At 39.5% G+C, this 20,163-nt stretch overlaps 4 protein-coding genes across 6 annotated transcripts in view; 2 read left to right on the top strand and 2 right to left on the bottom strand.

Moving 5' to 3' along the window:
- The window catches only part of LOC148166631 (carbonic anhydrase-related protein 10-like), a 131,998-nt gene extending 128,581 nt beyond the window's left edge, over positions 1-3,417 (top strand). The window contains exons 9-10 of the mRNA XM_088049022.1: positions 2,371-2,413; positions 2,473-3,417. Of these exons, the coding sequence (XP_087905148.1) occupies positions 2,371-2,413; positions 2,473-2,540 (111 nt within the window). The 3' untranslated portion in view covers positions 2,541-3,417. The remainder of the gene's footprint in view (positions 1-2,370; positions 2,414-2,472) is intronic.
- A 7,256-nt stretch (positions 3,418-10,673) lies between these two features.
- On the bottom strand, positions 10,674-12,765 carry LOC148166630 (double-stranded RNA-binding protein Staufen homolog). 2 transcript variants are annotated; one of them, XM_088048595.1, is made up of 8 exons: positions 12,568-12,765; positions 12,475-12,522; positions 12,317-12,429; positions 12,009-12,266; positions 11,690-11,957; positions 11,045-11,625; positions 10,874-10,995; positions 10,674-10,826 (listed from the first exon to the last, which is right to left on the bottom strand). In XM_088048595.1, exons 1-8 carry the CDS (start codon positions 12,665-12,667, stop codon positions 10,751-10,753), a joined length of 1,566 nt encoding a protein of 521 aa, XP_087904721.1. In that variant the 5' UTR covers positions 12,668-12,765; the 3' UTR covers positions 10,674-10,750. The 2 variants fall into 2 exon arrangements, with proteins under 2 accessions (XP_087904721.1, XP_087904720.1); XM_088048594.1 differs by having other exon boundaries at positions 12,317-12,522.
- Positions 12,766-12,859: 94 nt separating this feature from the next.
- Positions 12,860-15,928, top strand: LOC148166629 (DNA topoisomerase 3-beta-1-like). The gene is made up of 9 exons (XM_088048591.1): positions 12,860-13,082; positions 13,129-13,536; positions 13,584-13,932; positions 13,981-14,181; positions 14,228-14,825; positions 14,871-15,088; positions 15,137-15,361; positions 15,409-15,564; positions 15,610-15,928. Exons 1-9 carry the CDS (start codon positions 12,992-12,994, stop codon positions 15,920-15,922), a joined length of 2,559 nt encoding a protein of 852 aa, XP_087904717.1. The 5' UTR covers positions 12,860-12,991; the 3' UTR covers positions 15,923-15,928.
- A 243-nt stretch (positions 15,929-16,171) lies between these two features.
- Positions 16,172-18,266, bottom strand: LOC148166628 (chaperone Ric-8A-like). Of its 2 annotated transcripts, XM_088048593.1 has the most exons (8): positions 18,226-18,266; positions 18,046-18,131; positions 17,857-17,996; positions 17,391-17,811; positions 16,990-17,337; positions 16,702-16,945; positions 16,425-16,648; positions 16,172-16,377 (listed from the first exon to the last, which is right to left on the bottom strand). In XM_088048593.1, exons 2-8 carry the CDS (start codon positions 18,124-18,126, stop codon positions 16,204-16,206), a joined length of 1,632 nt encoding a protein of 543 aa, XP_087904719.1. In that variant the 5' UTR covers positions 18,127-18,131; positions 18,226-18,266; the 3' UTR covers positions 16,172-16,203. The 2 variants fall into 2 exon arrangements, with proteins under 2 accessions (XP_087904719.1, XP_087904718.1); XM_088048592.1 differs by having other exon boundaries at positions 18,046-18,252.
- Positions 18,267-20,163: the final 1,897 nt, after the last annotated feature.

Below are 20,163 nucleotides of genomic sequence, written 5' to 3'. Positions count from 1 at the left end.
TTAAAAATGATCCTTTTTATCACACTTGAATTGCATTAATTAAAATTTGCATAGAAAATGTACAAATCCAAGGCAGCACGTACACAAAATTTGCATTGTCTGGTTTCCAATTTCCTGTATTAAAATCGCGTGAATGTGCGCCGGCATGTTTAGTTACATTAGGTTGGCAATTCCGGCCAGTATGTGCTTCTCATTTCCGGTCACTTCTACTTTACACTTGCAACAGGCGCCCTTCTATATTTTCTGAGCTTATTTTCGGAACTACAGCGACGGCTATTATTCAAGGCACGTACTGCACTCGACTATTAGAGCAAACATATTAAAATGCAACAATTAAAGTGGCTTCTAATGTTATGGGTCAATAAAGTACGATAATTGCCCTGCAGGAAGAAACTGCGCCCCAATTACGAAATTTAAATGGGGATTTAGCACACGTCAAATTGTCAAATTCCAGTAATTTTTCCAAATCGACTAAACTGATATAAATGTAGTCATATGATCATCACTAATCCCCCATTCGTGTAACCCAATAAACATCGATATTCCTACTTCTATTATATTCACAAACCAGCTTAATCCGCCATGTTTAAGTCCGCGATGATATCCAAATTTATTTAAAAATTTTAATAAAGCCCGATAAGTAATCGCCGAACTTGATAAGATCCTCTGGTTATGTATTAATTCCGACCAAACGATAAATTTTTAATTTAATCCGTGAAGGTGGCGCAGAGCGACGCCCTCGCCACATGTCGCGATTTCATTTCAGGCTTCAATTAGCGTCCTCTGGTTATTTATTCCCCACATCGCGATTTTGTGTCGTTCGAGACGTTGCCGGTTCGGAATTACAAATCCTTTTAATTGAAATAGTCGTTTGGAGCACCGCTTAATCGACGAGGGAATGGCAGGCGAATCGAAAGGAATTATTTATTATTCAGTTTTTGCGTGGCCTACATTTTCTAAATAGTCAACAAATTTCAGACGGGATTTCTATTGGGGCAGTGGAAAGTCAAAACGGGCTTCAAATTCGGAATCCGGAGGCCAGAGTTTCTTTTCCGGAATTTCCTGCAAAAAATGTAGAACTTTATTAATAGATGGCGCCACACTAAAAGTTGTCAAGGTTGGTGGTCCTTACATTTAGCCAGCTTGAATTGAAACAACCAATCAACGTTAGCCATTTACTACGTCATAATTACGTTTAAACCAATGATCTGCAAGATTTGCTGACATCACATATTACTTTCTGTCAAGAGATTGACAAATAAAAGCATCTTTAATACCTTTGTTAATTTAGCCTTCTGGCGAAAACCCAAAAATTCAAACGGCCATAACTCAGTTATTTGTTGACGAAAATTCAAAAATTCTTATGTTTTTGGATTCAGCGTGACATTCTGCTTAAAATGAGGCCCAAATTTGTTGAGTTTGCTTAATAAATAAACTAGGCATTGGCCAAAAACTGTTTTAAAAACGTCATTTTAGGGTGATTTTTAATCAATGTTTTCAACATGAAAGCGGCGCTTAATAGCTTTGAATTATAGAGCAGTCGAAAGAGGAGCTCAAAATCTATCTACTGGCTAAATTTGAGATCGATCGGACAAATAGTTTACAAGCTATGGCCAAAAATAAAAAAAATGAAAACTTTTCATCGTTTAAGACGGATTTTTTTTTGCGAAAAATTGACTATCGAATTTTGGGCTTTTGAGAACATTTTCTAACGTAAAATGAGAAAAACAATGGCGCAAACCGCAGCTCAATATCTCAAATAGTTTCCGAGATATTTAACTTTAAAAATTACGAAAAATGAGGAAAATTGAAAATCATCTTTTCGAAACTTTGATCGGCCATAACTCAGTTATTTGTTGTCGGATCGGAATTTAAATCCCAGATTTGAAATCTGCGGAAAATTCTGTGTACACTGATGTATAAAAACGCAAGTGTTTGTTCCAAAAATCTGTGAGAAATCAGCCGAAATAGTCTACAAATTTTAAGCGGAATTTCTATTGGAGCTGTGGAAAGTCAAAACGGACTTGAAATTCGGAATTCCAGTTTAGAAAGTAGAATTTCTCTTCCAAAATTTCCTGCGAAAAATTTAGAATTTTCCCAATAGATGGCGCTACACTAAAAGTTGGCAAGTTTGGTAGAAATTACAATTACTCAGGTTGCCCAAACAATTGAAACAACCAATCAGCGTTCATAATTACGTTTAAACCAATGATTGACAAATAACTCCATTCTACCAACCGTGAAAGTTGTGATATTTTAGACGTGTGCTGGAGCCCCGTCTTGTTGAAATGTCGGTAATGTGGGTGCATAAATGAATAAGAGTGTAAATAGATGAACGATAGCCGCATTGTAGTTTGGGTTTTGTTACAGAACAGCAACTGTCCCAGCATGCACAAGGAGATGTATTACAAAGGTAAATGATACACTCGGGCCGCACGTATGCAGACTGTTAATGGAGCTGTGTTGTTACAGTTAATAAATGGACTACTGACTATGACACGGAGCAGCGTTCGTTGTCTAGACTGCACTCGCTCCATTGAGAAGAAGGCTTTGTAAATACCAAGGACGCATTTGTGATAATGTACGCAATAATGACCAAGTGAAGTGTCTGTAAAAGAGTGTCACCTCTGTCTAAGTGTGTAGGGCGCGCGACTTCCAATAACTCAAATGTCCAGGTACGAATAAGGCAAACAGATATTTTATTATTTGAGAAGAAAGTTAATTACGCTAATAAGAGTTAAATCGTCAGAAGCAAATACTTATATTCATTTCAATCTTGTCTGTATGTCAGCTTGGACGAAATGAAACTCGAAGTCTGAGAATAATCGGGCATCAGCTGGCACTTAATTAAAGTAATGCCCACCTCGGAGCCCTTGATTCACTGAGACTGTGACAAACTGGCAAACTTGGAGATAATCCCGCCAGAATTTCTTTTCGAATTAAAATAGTGATCCACCTAAATCTCGAAATTTAATTCAACTCGTCTTTTCTTAAAAATTTCATTACGAATTCCGGCCGTTTGCGGATAATCATTAAAAGCAAATCTGTGTTTAAATACACATGTGAAACATTAGAGTAAATCAGAAACAACTATACAACTGGAATTATGCCGTTATGCGGGGTAACTTGTACTAAACCTATTATAAACATAGCGACCCTAACTTAAAGACAAATACACGCGAAAACAAAGCGACCAAAACAACTTGCTTTCATGTTGAAAAGTACATCCATTATTCATAAATAAATTCCAAAGCAAAGGCATAGTCTCTACACCATTAATATTTTAATAATTACGATCGATTCTTTATCCCACTAATTATTTCTCAGACTTCGATCGCGTTAAACTTAGCAATGAATTTGTATGCTTCGTAAGTAGCACTTTAATGTATATTGCCAAATTGTAAAATATAGATTAATACTAAATAAACATTTAATAAGAAAACCTCTCTCCCTCAGCTCTTTTTACCTCTCTTTGCATAACACTGAATTTCTTTGTTCTAATGATTAAAGACAAGATCATTTTCTTTTAATAAATGTGCTTGTTTTTTCGCCCGCCAAAGCAAAAAGTGAACGTTCTCTGATAACACTTTAACAAAGGATTCGACAATTGCAGCATTCAAAGCGCGATTGTTTGACAAGCAGAAACATTTTAAGTAAATATAGACAATGCCGACACTTTGAAATGACGATATAAAAAGTCTAAAAGTCCCGGCGCATCCACCATTTGTAAATCAAGGTAAGTAAACCGAAGGTGTGGCCAATTAAAGCTCTTTGTAGTAAAGTTGGCAAAGTCTAAGACAGTACAAATGAAGAAGTTGGTAAATGTTGACAAAACGGAAACGTAAACTAAAATTGTACTCTACTCCATTCAAACGCAAACTATTACACCCCAATTCTCCGCCGCTAATTACACGGATCAATATTCTTTTGTTGGAATTGCCGTTATAAATCACAAAACTACACATTCCCAGCTCGAATAGAGACACATTTAAATTCTTGTATAAAGCTGTAAACGCGTTCCCGAAGAATTTTTCCGCCGCTTTAAGAACATTCCGTTTACGATTCATTATTAAAGAGGCTCCGGGTCTGCGAGGCGAGTTATTAAATCTCTTGTTTTTGCAGGCGGGTGCATACGTTTTGTTTTTGCTTGTTTAGCTGTGTTTGTAATTTACTTGTGGATAAGTTGCGATAACATACACGTGCCGTAATTAAAATTTGTATATGAACCCCGTGTTTACACGCAATTTTATCGAGCAATCTTGGCATGTTTCTCGGGATAAAACTGGCATATTTTTATTGCTCCGTTTTGCATACACTTATTACCATTAATATATTAATTCAATGTGAATATTGAGGAGGCGTGCGTGTCGGGGAAAATGGACCCGAATGAATGAATTCGAAATTATTCTCGTCTAGTTACCTTTGCCGCTCGCTTTGTACAATGTTTGAGCTATTCTGTCAGTTTGGACTTCTGTCAATAGTGTCACTTGGCAAATGTGAAAATTAACAATGAAAAAGAAGTTGGCTGAGATCAGCGCCTACCTTTGAGCTATAATAACGCAAATTTGCTCTAAAAATCAGCGAGAAGTCAACAGAAGCCTTCTTAGTTTTAGAGGTGGATTTCAATTTTTTTGTTTGTCCGGAAAATCAAATACACCTGAACATAAGAAAGCGTGTCGTCGGCATGTAAAATCGAGTTAATTACTGTGCCATTCGGAAGCCATCACTCAGAGGCAAAGGCCATAAATTTCTAGAGCTCCGGAGCCCTATAACGCGCGTTCTAACATTTCCGCAATGCATTCATTAGGCATTATCAGCTTACGAGCCTACATTTAGCACCATTCACCGCCTTGCCTTACCTTTGAACATCGGCGTCGATTTTTTCCCCATTTTCAATAAACACACAAAATCGGAAGACGCGACAGCTCTTTACATAAATCAATCGCAAATAGGTCTAGTGACATTCTAAATGTCAGGATCACAAATTGACTGGATGGAGCGTGTAAAACCCTCATCAACTTCTCGCAAAAATCAGACCGAAACCGCTTCGAACCGAACATTTAAATTAGCGCCAAAGATAGGAAATTCACACGCATTCTCCTTTGGACAAAATCGAAACATTCATTAAGTCCTTTGAAGGAGAAATTCGCTCTCTTAACCGCGAGTCGCTTATTTGATTTGCACATTCGATGCTCGAGCTCAGATTTCAAAAACCTGAGCTCATGTAAAATGAAAATCTAGACGGCTTTGAAGCCGCCAAGTTTTTCGACGGATCAAAGTGGGTAATGTCTACACTCGATTGAGATTTATACTAAACAAAAATTAAATAAAAAAAACGTGTTCAGCGGAAAACACAACTTCAACTGAGAATCTTTCGACTGTCAGAAGGCTGTGAAAGCGTCCAAACTCAGTTTTATCGTGTAAGTTGTTCCTGTTGCAAAGTTGCAATGGTGGTGTAGTGTGAGTTGGGTTTTGGAGTACCGTTTTTAAACAACAATCGCGGGGAAAATTTGAAGGACATGTCAAATTCTGGGGAAACAGTGATGCCAATCTTGACAATTTAAAATGTGTCAAGATTCCAACCTTAAGTAACGAAATAACAGTGAACGGTGGTCTCATGGAGTAATTCGTTCCCTTGCACATTGTCGTGAAGTGTAGCGTTTCTATTTTTATTAACATCATAACGGTGGTAAATCGAAAAATCGTCGTCGGTGGAAGTTGATTAGATCGAAGTCTGCAAACTCGAAGTGTACTTTCGAGTTATTAAAGTACGAAAGAAAACGGCAAATACAGTAAAAATTATAATGAGAGTGCACAGTTGAGAAAGTTTGCATGTTAGAGAAGTTGGGGCCCTAATTAAGAGAAAAAATCAATTTGAAGTAGATCATAACATAATTCGATCTTGTAAGAAGAGCCCCACCTCACCTCCCTCGAAGTAATTATACAAATTCGAAATCGCTCTCGTTAAATTGCAAACATGTTCGGAACACGAACGTCCTGAAAACCAAAGAAATAATCTGTTTCTGGTGAATTAATCCCTTTGATCGCTACTTGAGATTATCATTTTCTTTGTTCCAGTTCTTTATATTCGCGTCTGTAACTAACACATGCCTGATCTTTAAAAGATCAGTGTTATTAAGGACTTGTGCGGTTTGCCGACTGGGAAAGTAATAAAATACAGTGTCGTTGAAGTGTGAAAGGGACGACGTGCTCTTATTTCTTAAAGCGGGAAGGAAGCGGTAAATTACCGATGAGGCGAGAATATAGCCAAGATTTACACAGTACTCAAGTTCACGACTTCATTTTTGTGTTAATTAAGGTGCACCACCAGAATAAATCGATTCTTTGTCGACGCCACACAAACACAAACATCAACTTTCATTGTTTCGGTTTAAACGGTGCTGTAATTCAAATACGACAGGCGAAACAAGAAAAAACAAAGCGAGGGACCTGCTGGTCTTGTTAAAAATTTACTCATTACAAACGCGCGGTGTGTTATTTTAAACAACATTTCTATTCTCTTTTGAAAATATCTATTGCTCGGTGGCTTAATAATGCTGGTGGACACCAAACTTCCTTAAAAACACACTTTGTCAAAAATGGTGGAGGCGCCGGGACAATTCGATTTTACAATCTTTTATGTTCACATTTTAACAGGAAAAACTCACTTCACTTGCACTAATTAACTGCGCATTAAAATTTGGGGGGATGCCAACCTTGTCATCTTAAAATTTCCAAAACTAATTCATCAAGATTATAATTGAACTGAAATAATAAATCAAATGGCAAGTACTTTTAAGATGCTAGATTCCTGTCAACATTTTTACGCTTTACGCGATTTTTTGCAACTCTGAACACATTTATTATTCTCCTGTGTAAATTTCCGTAAATTCTTGGGTGTAAATCAGGCTTTCCATTATTTGTGAAAAAAATAAGGAAAAATTGAATGGAGCAATTTTTGAAGTTGACATCAGAGATTTAAATAAAATTTTTCGTCTTTGTGACCATTTGCACCCTTAACCAACTGTATTTTATTGTTATTTTCCAATTTCAACTCACTCAAATTTCAAAAGTCCCGCGCTAGAGTTTGACTGAGACGGCTGTGGAACTTTCGGCAAGTTTTTAAGTGTCGTTTCAAGCTCTCCAATTTTGTGTAAAAAACGCAGTGTTAGTGTTCCCTCGTAAATTTTGGTGTTCTGGAACATTCATGGAAGTGTTCCAAGTGTTCTACGCGTGTTTACCACCCAAAACAGTGAAAATTAAGGTAAATTTCACGATTTTTCGTCAAAATCGGGTTGGTCTATTATTAACAACGAAAAGGGGAGTCAGGTTGTATCGCCAAATGTCATTTTTTTAAATTGTTTTTCGATAATTCTTGAGTGCAAATTAGTTTAATTCTTTAGGGAGGAAATTAGGGGAAACTTGAATGTAGCGAGTTTTGAGGTTAAGTTGGGTGTATTAATATTACACAAAAATGAAGAATTCATGAAAATATTATTCCAAAAGCAATTTAAATGAGGATTTAACAAATTTTGGTGAAGGTGCGCAGGACGATTAGCTTCTACGCATGTTTTTTGCGTCAAAGTCAAACGCATTTGTTGTCAACTGTTCTTGATCAAAATTGCTAGGGGGTTGCTGTCAACTTTACTTTTCAGTTAGTAGTAATGAGTGAGAGATTGAATAACAGAAAAGTCACTAAATGTACGCGATAAATAGCGTAATATACGCGCGAAATTTAAAATAACAAAATGAGCCTACTTACTGTCAACCCTGTCAGCCCAATTCGCGTAGGAATTGAGTGCTTTTGGGAGTATTTTGTAAAACTGTCAAAATCTTTCTCGCACAAAGTTAATTAAATTCTAGTCGAATTTGAAGCTTTGAAATTTTATTAGCCCGTTGTGTTTTGGGCAACCTTAGTAACTTTGTTTTTAGAATGGATATGAGTTTAGTCGTTTTGGCGATTTGCTCGTATGATTGATGGTCGCAAAGTAATTTCCAAGTGTTAGTTTTTCCAATTTATCTTAATCAAGACAATTCATTGTTCGAAGTAATTAATTCGGCATCCTTTAAAAGTATATTTTCTTAATAACCATTAAGCTCATTTGAATGTTTACGTCTCGGTGCTTCCTGTATCAAAAATAGCTCCAGTTCCTGCATCAAAATAATGAAGTGTAAGATGATCCTTTCCGTGCGTCTTTTTTGCTGAAACAGTATTGAATGCACAACGTCGAGCATAAAATGATGGATAAAGAAAGATGACAATTTATCGGTTGTTCCGGAATTAGCGTCGTTAGTAGCTTTGTTCGTACGTTGGAAAAGCTAATAGAGCAATCTCGTGTTGCAGCGTGTATTGTGGAGTTTGAATTCGGCAAACCGAGACAGAACTCTTTTGATTAATGGATAATGGTTTTCATAGTGTTGAAGACAATTATCTTTAACTGCGGGCCCCTCAAAAAACGAAATAAATGGCTCTAAATTCTGAGCGCAATTTGGATATATGTTTCGCCAAGTCGTAAATTTTAGTAATACTCTTACTCTTTCGGATATTTTACTTTAATAAATTATATCGAGCTGAGGCAAACTGCTTTATTTTGTTTAATGAAGCTGTCATTCTGCGAATTAATTATATCCTGAACGGTATAAATCCTGCAGTTTCAGACGCGATACACAACTTGTGCGTTGAAAACGAACACTTTACAAGTAAACAAGCAAAAAACTGGAGAAACTTGCACAGTTTCAACAAGTTATTACAATTTAGATCGCCATATTGAACTTTGAGAAGAGGTCACTTTGCCGCTGCCCTGCACCTGTGCGCCTTATGCATGTGCAGTGTACATGCACAATATCCAACTCATAATGTAGCAACTTTTCCGGTAAATAAACATTCATTGTCGTGTAATTTGACAGCTCCACAGTCAAGTGTGGTCGCTTTCCAATAAATCAGAACGTAAACTAAAATCGTTAATTATCCGAAGAGCAGATGTGATAATTGGTTTGGGGGAACTTTCAATGGTTTTCCAGAGTCCAACGTGTCTTTTTGCAATTAGGTAGAAATGAGAAAATTATTTGTGGATGTATTAATTTTACGGCTATACAGACGAGTTTATGTCGAAACAAACACTATAACAACGATGTTTCTAAATGAAGCATGTCATCCGAAGTATATGAATAGTTGCGTGCTAAAATGCTCCATAAAATTTAATTATAAACATTGTAAACGCTATAAATAATATTATGCCACGGCGTGAATAGTGGCCACTAAAACGTTCGCTGCAATTCTCTACATTAATTAAAATATAAAACACGTTTACGAGGCTGTAAAAACAAATAAAATAGTCAGAAAATCTTATTTAATTACTATAGATAACCATCTTGATGCCCGTATTTTATTATTTTCGACGAGATCCCCGAACCGATATTCATGAAATTGGTTAAATCCTTTGAAAAGCGCCTTGAATTAGCTTGTGGCTTTGTAGTAGGCTTTATTAACTTTATAATTTGTATGGGTAGTTGGGATTGTATTGAAGAGAGCTGGAAACGGCATAGAAGTAGCAGTAATGTGCGACGTTAGTAATATGCAGTAAATTGTGCTCCTTGCTGAATCCAGGTAATTTCCTTCTTGAAATAGGCGTAAGCTTACCAACTATGCAGAGGATTCACTCGCTGATTACGTTCTCCATCTTTGAAATTTTAGATTTATTCTCGACGTAGATTGCTATTGTTCATTTTACCCACTCTTCGCTAATTTTACCAAAGTTGCATTTCTTCACAGTCGGTTAGGTTGCAAATGTTCACTTTGTTCGTTATTTTTTTTATTTAAAGTCATTTTGTTATTTTTTAATGAAATTTGCACATATACGATCGTCTTTTGTATCCAAAACTTGTGACTCAGATAATTGATACAGTTGCTATTTGTCCATTCCTGAGTAAATTTAAAAAAAAAATTGAGGGTAAATCAGGCTTCCAATTTTTTAGGGAGAAAATTAGTAGAAAACGTCGTCAAAGTTGGGTTTATCAACACCTCAAATTGACTAAAAATTAATCCAAGATTTGCTCCAAAAGAAAGATTTAAATTCGGACTTGTGCAACTCCAACTCTACCAAATTCAAATTTCAAAAGTCCCGCGCTAGAGCTCGACTAATTAGAGGGCTGTGGATTCAAAGTGCCGGCTCTCAAATTCCGTGTAAAAACACATTGTTTAGTGTTCCCCCGTGAATTTTTGTGTTCTAAAACACTCATGGAAGTGTTCCAAGTGTTCTGCGCGTGTTCACCAGCCAAAACTGTGAAAATTAAGGTAAATTTCCCGATTTTTCGTCAAAATTGGTTTGGTCCATTATTAACAACCAAAGGGGAGTTGCGTTGTAGCGCCAAATGTCGCTATTTTAATTTGTTTTTCGAAAATTTCATTTAATTCTTTAGAGAGAAAATTGGGGGAAAATTGAAGGTAGCGATTTTTGCAGTTGACACGTGTTAAAGTTGGGTGTATCAACATCTCACGCTAACAAAAAATTCATTAAAAAAAATGTTCCGAAAGAGATTTTAACAAATTTTCGATGAAAATCGCCAAGGGTTGCTATCAACTTTGCATTTTAAAGAGTCGACTGTTAGTTACGTAATCACAGAGCCGCATTTTAATTTGGCCTCCACTTATTACACAATTTAATAAAAAACGCTTGTCAATAAAAAACGGAATTTATTAATTAATAAAAAGAACACATTTTAGAACAACTCAAAAAACAACTCCCACTCCTCACTTTTCTGTAGCATCGTCCAAATGCTCATACACCACCACTTCGTCTTCCAAAGCGTACTCGGCAATCTCATCACTAAAAACAAAAATTAATAAACAGAACCCCACCACACTTTGACCCACCTGTGGGCGACTTGTGTGAACAGGGCCTTATCGTAAACCCCCGACTTTTGCAAGAATTTGATCCCACGCAAAGCCACAATGTCGTGGGAGGTTTCACGTGTTGCCGCCTTCCCCAAACAAATCTAAAAATTGTCGTTACAAACAACACAAACAAAACGGTAAAATATTCACGTGTGGCGGCTTCACTTCCAGTGCCATCAAAGACACGAATTCATCGCCGTGTTTGCCCAAATCGGTAAATTCTATTGGAATGTTGAGTTTTCTTCCAATTTCCAAGATATTGTCTTTGGGGGATCGATGGACGGAGTTCTTTGGAGTGTTTGGAGTTGAAGCATGTGAGGTAGAGTCGGAGTCGCTCCCCCACACTGACGACATGACAGATGTCATACTTTCTATAATATTTGAGCTGTGAGTGTCTCTAACCATCTTCTTTCGCTTCTTCTTTTTTTTGTTGGACAACCCGTTCACGATGCCGTTTTCGTTAAAGGCACCGAATTTCGCGGATAACGCGGGGAAATGTTTCAACATTCGTTCCGCGGCCACTTTCTTTGATTCCTTCTTGGAATTGCCTTTAGCTTCTGTAACAAAATCACCCAAAGTGCACTGGGTGGTGAAAACTTTTTTGTGGGATTTCCCAGTTTCCCCAATTAAGTCGAACGAAACCGGTAAGTTGTACCTTTGGCCCGCCTCGTGGACGCGCGTTATGGGGGACTTTAAACTCTCTTTTTTCTGCTTGCACTCTTCGGCGGATTCTTAAAAAAACACCACAATTTATTGGTAAGTGTATTATTGGTTGCATATCCACCAGGCGCTCACCATCCTTCGAGCAGACGTTGTCTTTGAAAAGCGCCTCTTTTTCCATAGCTTTGATGGCATTGAACGCCGCATCGTGACGTGCCCCTTGAACAGTGTGTCCGACTCCTTTGGCAACAAAATTCCCCACTTTTACTCGAACTGTGAAGGGTCCAGAAACTTGGGCGTCTTCAATTGGTACTCGCAAGGGATCAAAAGTGCTGTTAATCTTCGGGTACAAACTTTTGGAGCCCCCATAAGCGTCATTATAACCGCCATAGCTATCAATTGACTAAAATAAAGTAAAAGTGAACTCTACAAGTGGTCTGAAGTTGGAACCTACTTGCTCCTCTTGTCCATTAAGTAAATAATAAGACACTGCAACTCCCAACTTCATGGCGATGTTATTAAGTACAACAGTGGGTGTCTGAGATTTCTCCTGCTCATCTTTAATTTTTGTAGGGGGATGTTCAAATGCGGTGTTCTCTAAGGCTAAAGCTGCTGCTGATTGTTTAGCTGTCTTTAGACTCGGACCAGTACCTTCATACGTTTCGTCTCCTAAAGTTAACAGAACAGTGAAGATTCTTGCGTGGGGAAGTCCCTACAACACCATGAGACATTAGCTAGTGCTAGAATTTGTACAAAACTAACTTCTTCAGATATCAACTTGAAGATCACTGCCAAGTTGTTGTACTGTGCCAATTCATGGATTTTCGCTGTAACACCTTGATCAGCCACTGTGGCATTGACAGAAGTGCTAGAGTCTGAAAGCACAGTTAGACTGTTGCACTGAAGAAGTGACGACTTACCTAGGATAATGGGGTCACTTTGCTTCAAAGATATGGAGACCAAAGAGGCTAAAATTGAGATAAGTAACCATTTGGAGTTATCATACGTTTTACCTTCAATGCAGTGTTTGTTGCCAAAAAGTGCTGTCAAGTCTTCAATATCTGTGCAATTTATCACTGAACAACAACAGAGAAGAGCGAAAAAGCGGAACATTTTGGCAAATTTTATAATGAAAAACGACACCACGTGGATTTAGCTCGACTTTTCGCAACATCACGGAAACGGGGACTTTTAAGCCAGGTTGTGCATCTTTACAAAACCAAATTTGTTTCTAGAAAAACAGATGTTTATTGAAATGTGCCCCAGTTTGTTGTAGGTTGTTGTTCTTACCGGTATTAAATAAATAATAAATAAAATGAGCAATCTTCCGTCAGGAAAGCATTTGGAAACTAACTCTAACCTCTCCGTGGTGTCACCTGTCACCTGTCACTCGTGCCCGGTTGATTTTTAGGTTAGATTTCCATTTTCGCTTCCAAAATGAAAACGGTGCTTATGGTGGCGGAAAAGCCGTCACTGGCAGCATCTCTAGCCAGCATTTTAAGCAACGGCTCGAATTCATCTCGCAAAGGTAACTCCAGTTCTTAAGATCCACCAAAATCATTTCAAAATTTTAGGTTCAAATGGAATTTGCTCAGTCCACGAGTGGAACGGCTCTTTCCAAGGAGTCCCCGCTCGTTTTAAAATGACTTCAGTCTGTGGACACGTCATGGGGGTGGATTTTATAAGCAAGTACAATAATTGGGACAGGGTTGACCCAGTGGAGTTGTTCTCTTGTCCCATTGAAAAAAAGGAGGCAACGGCGAAATTTAAGATGCCGTTCTTTTTAAGCAACGAAGCTAAGGGGTGCGAGAATTTAGTACTGTGGTTGGATTGTGATAAAGAAGGGGAGAATATCTGTTTTGAAGTTATGAACGCTGTGGCTAGAAGTATGAGTGGAGATGTTTATTCAAACAAGATTACGTTCAGAGCACGCTTCTCGGCCATCACAGACAAAGATATCAAAGCGGCCTTCAACAACTTATGTAATTTAGTAGTTTCTTTAGATTGCGTGTAATCAAGTCGATTGTAGCTCATCCTAACGAAAACGAGGCGCGAAGTGTCGACGCCCGCCAAGAACTCGATCTGCGAATTGGTTGTGCTTTCACACGATTCCAAACGAAGTTCTTCCAAGGTCGCTACGGCGACTTGGACTCCTCTTTGATTTCGTACGGCCCCTGTCAAACTCCCACTCTTGGTTTCTGCGTGCAGAGACACGATCAGATTCAGACCTTTAAACCGGAGCCTTACTGGGTCATCAAAGTCGCTGTTACCAGCAAAGACGGGGCAGACATCTCTTTAGATTGGAAAAGAGTGCGCTGCTTCGATAAGGAGGTCGCCAACATGTTCCTTCAACAGATTAAGGATCAGAAGGAGGCAAAGTGAGCGCTCTTTCGGTCTGGACTCACTTATTATTGGTGTGTTTGTAGGGTCGTGAGCGTCGTATCGAAAGAAAAAGCGAAAAGTCGCCCCGTGGCTCTTAACACGGTCGAATTGATGCGAGTGGCGAGCTCGGGGCTAGGCATGGGCCCCCATCACGCTATGCAAATCGCCGAAAAACTCTACACGCAAGGGTACATTAGTTATCCGAGGACTGAAACCACTCGTTACCCGGAAAACTTCGATTTAGTGTACTGAGACACTTCTCTTGTTCTTTTTCTTAAAGTCAGTTTATAGGGGGGTCCTGCGGCAACAACAAAACAGTTCGGAATGGGGCGACGAAGTCAAAGAAATCCTTTCCAAAGGTGTCAACCGACCGAAACAAGGCCACGATGCTGGGGACCACCCCCCAATAACCCCCATGAAATTAGCGTCACGCAACGACCTCGACAGTGAGGCTTGGAAGTTGTACGACTACATCGCGCGACATTTTATAGGGACGCTCGCCAGGGATTGTAAATATTTGAGTACGACCGTCACTCTTACCATAAACGAGGAGACTTTTACTGCCACCGGGAAAACTCTCCTGGATCCTGGGTACACGACGGTGATGACATGGCAGGCGTTTGATAAAAACGAAATCGTTCCGAATCTACATGAGAATGAAACGGTTCCAGTGAAAGACATGCGGTTGACGGAGCATCAAACTTGCCCCCCTGACTATCTCACCGAGGCTGAATTGATCACGCTCATGGAGACCCATGGGATTGGGACCGATGCCTCCATTCCAGTCCACATCAATAACATCTCTCAAAGGAACTACGTCACTGTTACGTCGGGGAGGAGGCTCAAACCGACGACTTTAGGAATCGTCCTCGTGCACGGTTACCAAAAAGTCAGTTCTTAGGGGTGTTGGTCAGTTTCTAACGCGCTTTTGTAGATCGATGCTGAGTTGGTACTACCAACCATGAGGTCAGCTGTCGAAGAACAACTCAACTTGATTGCGTTGGGTAAAGCGAACTTCAACGCAGTGTTGAAGCACACTGTGGACATCTTCAAACTGAAGTTTCAATATTTCGTGAAGAACATCGACGGGATGGACCAGTTATTCGAAGTGTCGTTCTCTCCTTTAAGCGCGTCGGGAAAAGCCCACTCAAGGTTGTACTGGAGTGTTGTAATACCCCTCCCAAAACAAAGTAATTTTAGGTGCGGAAAATGCCGAAGATATATGAAATACATTCAGGCGAAACCCCCCAGATTACACTGTCCTCAGTGCGACGAAACGTACAGTTTGCCCCAAAACGGCACAGTCAAACTTTTTAAGGAACTAAAATGCCCTTTGGACGACTTCGAGTTGCTCTCCTGGACCATGGGCAACAAAGGAAAGAGTTTCGTCTTCTGCCCGTACTGTTATAACCACCCTCCGTTCAAGTAAGGGTTTTCGAGGGAGGTGACACGTTCTGATCACGTCTTTTCAGAGACATGAAGAAGGGCAACGGGTGCAACTCCTGCTCGCACCCCACCTGTCCCTACAGTTTAAACAGTAACGGCGTATGCAGTTGCGTTGAGTGCGATTCCGGCGTGTTGGTCCTAGACCCTTCTTCAGGGCCAAAGTGGAAGCTCGGCTGCACCAGGTATAAGGTGGAATTACCTCGCCCCGTTTGATTTTCGTTTTGTAGGTGCGACACAATTATCAATTTCTTTGATGACGCCCAGAAAATGGTCGTTCTTTCGGAGGTTTGTGACTGTGGGGCTCAGTTAGTCAACGTGGAGTACAAACCCGAAAAGAGTAAACTGCCAAACGCGTTGGCGGAGATGAAGGGGTGCGTTTTTTGTACGAGCGATTTCGGGAAACTCGTTGATAAACCCAAAGCTGCTGTTTATACGAGACCGCGGCAGTTTAGGGGTGGGAAAGCGCCGAACAGAGGGAGAGGCCGAGGGAGGCCTAAGCCGAAGGATAAGATGGCGCAACTGGCGGCGTATTTTGTTTAATCTGTGCACTTGGATCAGTTTTTTATTTATTACAGTACATCCATATAATTGCTGTTACTAGTTGACACAATATTTGTACACGAAAGAGTTTGAAGAATCGTTAGTTTCGTAATATACAATAAAAATATTATAGAAAAAATATTATAAGACGCCATTTTATACAAGGCGATATAAAACACAAACTTTAAGAATGTGAAACTTCAATAATTAACACGTGCTTCAGACTAGTTTAAGACATGCAACATGCCAAAAAAATCACAAAATTTGCTTCTTCCGGAAGCTTAATCGCTGTCACTGTTGGTGTCAACCTGTTGAGCTTTCAACCCTTCTTGTAGCTGAAGGACGTGTTCAATGGGGTGCGGTTTCCCATCAGCTCCAACCCTGCAGGGTTGAATCACCCCACATTTCGTCAAATTGTCTATCAACTCAACCAGTTTCATCGCCTCGTATTCTTTCTACAAGTAAAGACAGGTAGAGAACGAACACCACCAGTCCAACAAACCTGTTCTTCGGTCATATTTTCCATGGGACTTGCATGGGGCTCCTCGTAGCACCCCGTCACTGGATTAATGCCATGTTTAAGATTCGCGTACTCCTCAGTCTCGCTGTCTTCACTTTCCGAGCTAAAATCCGCCTCTCCTGCATACGAGCGACCACTCAACAACCCCTTTTGGACGAAGAGACCAGCGGCGTTACCATACCCGGTATATTTGATCATCCTCTTGACTAAAACGAGCAATGATGATAATTCAAACCACGCAGTGAAAGAAGAAACTCACCGCTCTTTTTACACAGGAGGAATAAAAGCTCGGCGACTAAATCGCGCAGTTGCGTTATGGGGGTTGTTAGAAGCCGACACAGGTAGTTTCTTAGAGTGGTCCCTTGCTCTGGTCGCGTCCTCACATCCTTCAACGGTGGTAAGATTTGCACCCGCAGATATTTGCGGATTTCTCGATGGTTCGAGGCCCCTTTCAACAACACGGTTATGACAGGCGAGAGGGACTCGTACTGTTGAGACACCCCCTGAAATTGAACGTGAAAAGTGACCACGAAGATACCGAACTCACGTTTTCGTCGCACAACTCCGACTGGAGAAACAAGAGAATCTCTTGGATCGCGGTCATGTTGTGACCCTCGAATTGGAGCTTCTGGGGGACTTTCTGCCCCGGTTGAGCCACCGTCATCAAGTCTTTGTAATACTCCTCGGGGATGTTAGTCAAGAGGTTGATGACGTTGTTCTTAATCTCGCGAGACTTCTCGGGGCTGACGGTCGGCATGAGGAGGTACAATCGCAGATTGACCACCAGATGTGCGCACTGCTCGTCTTCGACTTTGTCGCTGTTGTTACCGTAACAGTTGAGGGTAAGGTTGAACAGAGCCTTCAGGATTTCACACACCAAGTCGGCTTGTTGGTTCTAGAAAATCACCTTTTTAACGCGATTGGTTTTGGATGAGAAACTCCAATTACATTAAGAGCAAGTTTATCTTTCCCTACATTCTCCGCTACTTTTTTGAGCGTCGCGTCCAGGAGCTTCATCAGCGAGAGAATGCCGCCCAGCTCAGTCCGGACCTGGTTGCGAATTTCCGAACGCAGGGCCGTCAGCAAGAAAATGTGTTTAACATCAAAGAAGACGATTTCTTCGGGGATTTTTTTCTCCTCTGCCAGTTTTAGGCGTTCGGCAATCTGTTGCAACATGCCGTTTTTGCAGCACATCTTCGCCGCCACGGAACTGTTGAAAACGACGTTGCAGAGACATTTCTGGAACTCGATGGCCACACCGGTGGTCGTTTCATCGAAAACGAAGTCGGGATTGTTGAGCCCTGAGTGTGTTGTCCCCAATTGCAACCAGTCTTCTGTTATCAAAGCGTTTAATTCGGCCTTATCGCGACTAAAATAAGAGTATTGATTGTTGGATTAACATTAACAATTGTACCTTAAAATGCGAATTGCAAAAAAGCAATTCATAAGAACTGTGGGGTCTTTGGTGGAATTCGCCAATGTAAATAGAGCTTCCCACAGCTGTTTGCGTTGATTATTTTCGTTGAGTTCGGGGAACGAGAACGTTTGCGAAGCCTTGAAAAGGACGATAAGGAATAGAAGTTAATAAAAGTGCTTTGTTTACCTCTTTAACGAAGTCCCGTAAAGCTTTCGCGGATTCATTTGGGTCCCCATTTATTATGGCGTTGATTTGAGCACTCATCATCAAACCTAAAAAATAGGATCACTCAATTCTCTTGTTTGTTTATATTGGGTGTGATGTGAGTAATCTAAACAAAATTAAATGCAATCTGGGGTTTCTAACCTCAAATAATTTTACGACGTTTGGGGGATTTTTTTTTTCAGTTTTGTCAAGTTTGAACACAAGTCCAGTGGAATTTGAAGACGAAGCCAACTAAAATAAGGAATGGGATTTGAAAGTGAAGCGCAATAGTGACGCGAAGCTTCTTCATGAAATTACTTCAAATTGAGACAAGATCTTGGGCCCCCTTATGGAGATTTAAAAATAGGTAAGTCCCCAATTGTTTACATCACAGTTTACTGGTCTTCTACGTAAATCTAGGTTTTGTTGGTGGGAGCAAAAGTGTTTCATATGTTTCAACCCAAAATTGCAAGTTTCTGGAAAATTAGAATTACCTGAAGCCTTTTATTAGTTTCAAAGTCGCTATTCGTATCATTAGAATGGAGAATTACAAGTCATTTTGTAAATAATGGAAGATTGAAGAAATTTTGGGATAAGAATGAATGGTTGCTTCTTTTCGATGTATTTGCTTCCTTCTTTAACTCGTGGATTTGATGCATCATGCTAGAAAATTGAGCAGTTGATATGGATGTTGATGCAGAAACGTGCTTAAGACTAAGCAAGACACAGTGGTACTTCTGGGAACGAAGTTGTGCTCATTGTAAAAGGTTTGTTTCGCTTTTCTAAATTTGCTGTGTTTAGTTTCTCAAAAAACAACAAAAAATGTGGTTCTGCTACTTATAAATGTTGCAAGATGTTTTTTTATAATTTAACTTGTCTTCTGCTTTTAGGGACAAGAATGGAAGTGACTTCAAATGGAGAAGTAACAAGAGGACAGCGCGTAACCTGCACAAAGTCGAGTTATAGTGCCGAAGTCTGAAGAAAATGAGAGATGTCAGTTCTATTTATTTCACCAGATAAGTTTTAAGAATAACTTCAGGTTTGTTATTGAATCTCAAATTCGAATTTCCCTCCTCTTTGTTCAATTTTCACTATTGAAGTTGTCAAATCATGCTTACTTTTGGTTGGTTGAACGAATAGTCCGACTTGTCATCAACCTAAGAATACAAAAATTACTATATTGTCACGAATTCACTAAGGTGTATTATTGGTCGCCTATGTGCCGCATGTTCAAACGTTGACATTTTTTTACTAATAAGACTTGTTTTCAGAGCTTTAAGAGTCCAAATGATCCCAAACGAAGCTACTTGGACAAGAAACCAACAAAATTCTTTACTGGTGAACCGTTATAGTCGATTTCTTATTCTTCAGGAAATGGTTTGAAAGAAATTATGCAAGTTAAGTTCATTTGAATCTCTTTGAAGTTGATGATGCTGGTGGAATGGATTTGTGACAAATTTATGGGTCTACTTTAAAATGATTGAACGCAGGTAAGCTAAAATTACTAGAGTCACAGACTTTAAAATGTTGTTGTGTTGTTTCAGGTACCAACTACATGTTTACCACTAGAAATGTTGAAGTAGTAAAGAAAGAAAATGCCATCAGGATTGTGGACGATATCTGCTGTCTTTTGAGCTATTTTGTGAAGTTAAGAAAACATCAGGAAACGGAAATTTATGAAGAATTTTCATTGGTTTCTGGAAAACGCGTGATCCTACAATACTGATTGCTATGCTGCTTGTTTATGAAGGATGGAAGGTTTGTTTGTTGTCTTTTTTCGTCAATCATGGTCTTATCTTCATCTGTCTATTGCAGCTGAAGAAGAATTTGTTGTACTTAGAGTCTGGAGCAGATGCAGTCAATTGACAGTTTTACCTGACGTTAACAAGCAACAACTGCACAGAATGAGCAAGTTCCAGTTGCTTTTGCATGACGAAACCAACAAAATTCTTTACTGTCAATTTTTCTATTTCTTTAGGAATGGTACAACAGAACTTATGCAAGTTGGGAACTTCACTTGGAGTTGGTGTTTGTTGGTGAAACTAAGTTTGCACAAATTTATGAGTCACTGAAATTCTTAAATGCAGGTAAGCAGAAAAT

Source organism: Gnatocerus cornutus, unplaced genomic scaffold (genome assembly GCF_029298725.1).
Source record: "Gnatocerus cornutus isolate USDA-ARS CGAHR unplaced genomic scaffold, icGnaCorn1.1 ctg00000023.1, whole genome shotgun sequence".
Taxonomy (NCBI): domain Eukaryota; kingdom Metazoa; phylum Arthropoda; class Insecta; order Coleoptera; family Tenebrionidae; genus Gnatocerus; species Gnatocerus cornutus.
This window is presented reverse-complemented; position numbering and strand designations above follow the sequence as displayed.

What these genes read in the sequence shown, in the direction of transcription:
- LOC148166630 (XM_088048594.1), bottom strand. Translation starts at nt 12,667, where the DNA reads ATGTTCCGCTTTTTCGCTCTTCTCTGTTGTTGTTCAGTGATAAATTGC. An exon ending in TTAATGGACAAGAGGAGCAA is followed by an intron (nt 11,958 to 12,008) that starts GTAGGTTCCAAC and finishes ACTTTATTTTAG; the next exon opens with TCAATTGATAGCTATGGCGG. An exon ending in TGGAAGTGAAGCCGCCACAC is followed by an intron (nt 10,996 to 11,044) that starts GTGAATATTTTA and finishes GACAATTTTTAG; the next exon opens with ATTTGTTTGGGGAAGGCGGC.
- LOC148166628 (XM_088048593.1), bottom strand. Translation starts at nt 18,126, where the DNA reads ATGATGAGTGCTCAAATCAACGCCATAATAAATGGGGACCCAAATGAA. An exon ending in TTTGCAATTCGCATTTTAAG is followed by an intron (nt 17,812 to 17,856) that starts GTACAATTGTTA and finishes CTCTTATTTTAG; the next exon opens with TCGCGATAAGGCCGAATTAA. An exon ending in AAGATAAACTTGCTCTTAAT is followed by an intron (nt 17,338 to 17,390) that starts GTAATTGGAGTT and finishes GTGATTTTCTAG; the next exon opens with AACCAACAAGCCGACTTGGT.
- LOC148166629 (XM_088048591.1), top strand. Translation starts at nt 12,992, where the DNA reads ATGAAAACGGTGCTTATGGTGGCGGAAAAGCCGTCACTGGCAGCATCT. An exon ending in AGCGGCCTTCAACAACTTAT is followed by an intron (nt 13,537 to 13,583) that starts GTAATTTAGTAG and finishes AGTCGATTGTAG; the next exon opens with CTCATCCTAACGAAAACGAG. An exon ending in TCGTGCACGGTTACCAAAAA is followed by an intron (nt 14,826 to 14,870) that starts GTCAGTTCTTAG and finishes GCGCTTTTGTAG; the next exon opens with ATCGATGCTGAGTTGGTACT.